The following is a 6,000-nucleotide window of genomic DNA, read 5'->3' on the forward strand; positions in this document are numbered from 1 at the left end:
ACACTGTGTGCACCAGAATGAAGTAAAAATACAAACAATAAAGAACTTAATACAGTAAAAGCACACAGCTGTAGTCAAGTGTTACATCTGGTACAATATGAGATTTAACTAAACATAAAATAGAGCTAACGAGTTAGCATTTTGTGTAAAGATACTAATTGCTATAGTAACGGTAACAATTGTATTTAATTACGGTAAATTTGTAACTAAAGCGCTGTGATATACTCACTAAACATTTACAAACAACTGAGAATATAAACGCCACTACTTACAGACGATGCTTCTGTATTATATTGCAAGATCATTCTTTTTATTTATTATTATTATTGTTTACGTTACTGACTACGCTACCCCGCGTTCTTTTGCCATAAAAGTCACATGGCTTCTCAGCGAAGGTCAAAGTTACACCATCCATCACCAGGAGGAATCACAGACGAGTCTGTCTGGTCTCCCAAACTACGTTTTGTCATGAGAACACGCGAGAAGTGACGAGGGGTTTAATGATAATTCAATGACACCACGTCCAAAAATGCAAGTCAACAAGTAGCGGGCGATCGAAGTCGTTTGAGCGCTGATGTGCAGCGTAAAATCAAAGAGGAAAAATAAATGAATTTGGCTGAAGGAGCGGGTTTGGCTACACGGCCAGCAGGGATCGTCTGTACAGTTCTGAAGAGAGATTTGGAAGTCAAATGCAGTGTTAGTATTATGGTTTGGTATTGTATTCATCGGCCAGTGATAGCTCAGTGGTTAAGGTACTGGACTAGTAAACAGAAGGTTGCAGTTTCAAGCCCCGCCACCACCAAGTTGCCACTGTTGGATCCCTGAGCGAGGCCCTTAACCCTCAATTGCTCATCGTGTTCCGCTCACTGTGCAAGTCGCTTTGGATAAAAGCGTCTGCTGAATGCTGAAAATGTAAATGTATTCTGATAAAAACTATATTTTGCCCCTGTTTCACATATTTACACTCCTCCTCCCCCGGGGATTCCCTTCTGTATCTTGCATTTACAACAATCACAACCTGATCACAGCACCTTTCACACTACGTGATTTAGAGTCACCGACAGGTCCAGACATTTAACAAGCTAGATATTTTTCTTGGGTCTGTGAGCCGCTTGGATCGAGTCTTTGAACAGTTCACACGCAGCGATTGAGAGCCGATTTCCCTCAGAGCGAAGAATCGAGGCAAAAATGTCCAAGATGTGGAAGCGTAAAGCAGCTAAAAACACGACTCGGGTAACTGAGCTTGGAAAACTAACAACCGATTCTGTGGACGTGGGAATGGGTGTGTGTCCAAACACGAACAGCATTGAATTCATGAGCTTTATTTAATGACTGCTATAAAATGTGGTACTTTAAAAAAATGAGATCCGTAAAAATTAAGCACATTTTCCCATGAATTTAGTAGAGCCCTAGTTATAGGAGAGACCGGTGCCCTAACACAGATAACCACTCTCCTTAAAATCCAATCAGCAACAGGCTTAAAACCCTGATCTAGATCCCCGGGCAGAATAAGAATCAGATTAGTGGTCTGGAAACAATAACACAGACCCGTCACTGCTGCTTCCTGTCATGGGATTGACCCAAATTCATCTGTCCGTCCAGCCTATCATTGAATAAACTGCATAAAATCTGAACAGCTATACCAATTTAAATGAATTTCTACCTCTGACTTGTGTTAGATCTGTATGGAATAGCAGGAGGACTTAATTGTTTGTGCGTAATTATATCTTTGTATTTTTTGTTATTTATTATTTTAATGGTATGAAATCCTTTGCTCTGTGTTAACCAAAAACATATGCTGGTTTACAGATAATCTTTTTACATTTGAGAGTACAGTGATAGCATAGTGGGTGAAGCTTTGTGCTATCAATATCAAGATTGGGGTTTGAATCCCGACTCATGCCATGCAGCCACTGTTGGTCAAGGCTGACCCTGTGCTCTGAACCCAGATTTCCAAACTGGAAGCTGGAATACACAGGAAAAGAATTGCATTTTAAGAAATTCAATCAGAAGGTTGCTGGTTCAAGCCCCACCACTGCCAAGTTGCCGCTGTTGGATAAAAGCGTCTGCTGAATGCCAGAAATGACCAAAGGTTCAAATGTGATGTACATGATTACTAGGCCATCCGTATTATCATCATCAGAAGCTAAATTTGTACCCCACAGTCTGGCGTCACCGGCCCTGTTGATTACAGTGTGATTATCGGACGCTAATGGCTACTGCAGGGTCGGAGAAGCAGATGCTTCCTCTTCTGCTTTCTCACTGATGGTTCTTCACGAGTGTGCATGTTCTGAATTCTGATAGTCGTTCCCCCGACGCCTTGATCCCTTTTCACAAAGCCTTAATACTTTATTCTCTGCACAATAATACAACTCGTTTTCAACTTCATATTTTATTGACTGGCTTAAATAAATCTAAGGAAAGTTTTCTCATAAGGTTAAACTTAATAGCTACTTTATTTGAGTTTCAAGGACGCTTCTGTTGAGCAACTGGAAGATTTTACAGTGTGAACTTTCTTCCGATTCATTATTCAATGGCGTCCGCTTGATCCACTTTAGAAACGGCTGATTAGCTCTTCAGTTTTATGAATCTAAAATAAAATGAACTCTTCATCATTGGCTCTAGCTGCGCAGATGCTAAGTAAATGTAAGAGGCGTGTATTTTGTGCTGTTAGTTTCTGATCCGCCCTGTTTATTCTGCTTTGTCGTCTCTAACAGTCTCATAGACCGGATGCTGCAGAGGGACCCGAAGCGGCGGGCGTCGCTGGAGGAGATCGAGGGCCACCCCTGGCTGCAGGGGGTGGACCCGTCTCCGGCGACCAAGTTCAGCACACCTCTGGTGTCCCACAAGAACCTGTCTGAGGAGGAACACAACTCCATCATCCAGCGCATGGTGCTCGGAGACATCGCCGACCGGGAGGCCATCATCGAGTACGTCCAGTTTTATCCTCGACTAATGATTATGTACATACAAACCGTCTGAGTGGCACAGTGTTTGGCCAGCCTGATGCAACCATTGTAACCATTTTTATCCGGGCATTGGATCAGCACTGAGGGCGCATCATCCTGCTGAAAGAGGCCACAGCCATCAGGGAATAGCGTCTCCATGAAAGGGTGAACATGGTCTGCAACAATGCTTAGGTAGGAGCTACGTGTCAGAGTAACGTCCACGTGGACGGCAGGACCCGAGGTCTCCCAGCAGAACGTCGCCCAAAGCATCACACTGCCTCCGCCGACTCGCCTTCTTCCCATAGTCAAGTCGAGTCAACTTTATTTATATAGCGCTTTTTACAATAGACATTGTCTAAAAGCAACTTTACAAAATCCAGGACCAACAGATACAAAAACCTCCTGTTGAGCAAGCCGAGGGCGACTGTGGCAGAAAAAACTCCCTGAAAATGACAGGAAGAAACCTTGAGAGGAACCAGACTCAGCAGGTCCTTCTTGTGTGGTCTGGAGGATACTTTAAATAAATACACGATTTACACAAATCATACAAACACAGAATTAAATGATCTAAAAGTTATAACTGGCAATAAATAAATAAATAAACAAATAATAATAATAGAGTTGTTATTCGGTCTAGTCTTTAATAAAGTCTGTAGTTAGTTCTTGTCATTCTTGGTGCAATTACTCCAACAAACAACAAAGAATGTAGTTAATAATGTACAATGCTAGTTGAGTAAAACAGTTTTACAGAGAGTTTTAGACTCCGGCAGCCCTGATTATTACAGCATAACTAAAAGGGAGAGCGAGCAGGTAACAAAGTCATGACGGCTTTCACAGGACATCAGCGCCCACCTCCCCCACCGTCATCAAACCTGAGTGATCGGACAAGAGAGGCAGAACGACGGCAACCCAACGTCCCTGATCACCACAAGTTTCTATGACCTAGAACCCACAAGCTCTGCGCCTTTGTCTATACTAATCAAAAGCCTGAGAAAATAAATATGTTTTCAGTCTAGACTTCAACATCGAGACTGTATCCGAATCCCGAACAGAGGCAGAAAGATTATTCCAGAGTTGTGGAGCTTTGTAAGAAAATGCTCGTCCACCAGCCGTGGTCTTTTTAATTCTAGGAACCATAGTGCCTCCTGGTGCCGTGTGTTCCCCAGTTAAAAGAAAACGTGATTCGTCAGACCAGGCCGCCTCCTTCCATTGCTCCGTGGTCCAGTTCCGATGCTCACGTGCCCATTGTTGGCGCTTTCGGCGGTGCACAGGGGTCAGCATGGGCGTCCTGACTGGTCTGCAGCTATGTAGCCCCATACACAACAAACTGTGATGCTCTGTGTATCCTGACAACTTTCTATCAGAACCAGCATGAACTTCTTCAGCAGTTTGAGCTACAGTAGCTCGTCTGTTGGATCGGACCACACGGACCAGCCTTCGCTCCCCACGTGCATCATGAGCCCTGTCGCCGGATTTCCACTGTCCCTCCCTTGGACCACTTTTGATAGATTCTGACCACTGCAGACCGGGAACATCCCACAAGAGCTGCAGTTTTGGAGATGCTCTGACCCAGTCGTCTAGCCATCACAATCTGGCCCTCGTCAAACTCGCTCAGATCCTTACGCTCGCCCATTTTTCCTAATATATCCCCCCCCCACTAACAGGTGCCGTGATGAAGAGATAATCAGTGTTATTCACTTCACCTGTCAGTGCTCATGATGTTATGCCCGGATATATAAAGAAAAGACTGAACGATCCTGCCATGAATGTAACCAACGTGTTGACATGGCGTCAAACCAATAAACAAACAACCATCGAACCATACCGTCCCAACTTTTTCTGATATGTGGTTGTACTCTATCAATCTTGTGAGCTTGCTCTGAAATGCCTCCTGCTTAACTAGATGTTATTTTGTATAATTTAGGCGTCTGTATTTGGACTATATTAAGACGTCGGGGTTGTTTGCAGGGGAGGCAGGATTTTTTTTTTCTCCTGCACTGTAAATAGATTATAATAGATTCACCCTATTCACGTTGTTCCAGGAGATAACGGCTCGAACATGCTCCTGTGTCTGCTGTTTGTTCATTAAAATCTAATCCTCCAGCAACGTGGAGCTCTGGAACCACGCCGAGAACGTCCTAAACCCCGGCCAGCTTCATTATATCAGCACGAGGGGGCTCGATGACAATCGCGTGCATGTTTATTTAGGCAGGACGTGGGACGAAACGCTGTTCCCGTCACACTCTCTCTAAACACACGCGCTCTTTATCTCCCCCAGAGCCCTGGAGACCAACAAGTACAACCACATCACGGCTACCTACTTCCTGCTGGCTGAGCGGATTCTCCGGGAGAAGCAGGAGAAGGAGGTGCAGCCTCGCTCCTCCAGCCCCAGCAACATCAAGGCTCATTTCAGGTACAGGTACAGGTCGTCCCGCGCTGGTTTAAACTACCTGCCAGGAGTAATGGTGCGGCACGGAATACGTGGCTGTGTTCCAAACCACATACTAACGTTAAATAGTGTTTGAAAGTCAAATCAGATTTATTTGTATAGCACTTGTTACAGTACACACAACTGGGTCTGTCTGAAAAGCTTGTGATCTTTACATCATCCTACACCCCTGAGAATAGGGCGTGTCTAAATTCTTAGACTCCTTAAAATGCTCCTACTGAGGCGCCTTAATTCTGAGTGATGATCCGACTTCCTCAGCGCCAAAAGCAATCCCAGCATTCAGCGTTCTTTTCACATGTAAATAAATCCTCATTGATGTTTAATCTGTATTAAACATAACTGTAACCGTGTCAGCTTAGTAAGTAGAGCGTCTAAATAATCTGCCTTATGAGTTCGATGTCTTACTAGAATCCTCTCTACTGAGGCAGCTGATCAGGTAGGCGTCTCTCAAAGCGTCTTTGCAGGAACCAGACTCAACAGGGACCACCATACGTCCTAGGTGGACTAGAATTAGATTAAACAAGCCAGACATGCATGCTAAAATGATTACTGAACAAAGTTATAAAAAGTAAAACTCTTGCGCCCAGGTGGCACAGCGGGTTC

General features: G+C 44.2%; 1 protein-coding gene across 2 annotated transcripts in view; it reads left to right on the top strand.

Moving 5' to 3' along the window:
- Positions 1–6,000, top strand: part of snrka (SNF related kinase a) — a 62,090-nt gene that overhangs the window by 45,432 nt on the left and 10,658 nt on the right. For both annotated transcript variants that reach the window (XM_062991441.1, XM_062991440.1), the window contains exons 4-5: positions 2,718–2,930; positions 5,227–5,361. In XM_062991441.1, coding sequence (XP_062847511.1) covers positions 2,718–2,930; positions 5,227–5,361 — 348 coding nt within the window. The remainder of the gene's footprint in view (positions 1–2,717; positions 2,931–5,226; positions 5,362–6,000) is intronic.

Source organism: Trichomycterus rosablanca, chromosome 3, assembly GCF_030014385.1.
Source record: "Trichomycterus rosablanca isolate fTriRos1 chromosome 3, fTriRos1.hap1, whole genome shotgun sequence".
NCBI lineage: Eukaryota > Metazoa > Chordata > Actinopteri > Siluriformes > Trichomycteridae > Trichomycterus > Trichomycterus rosablanca.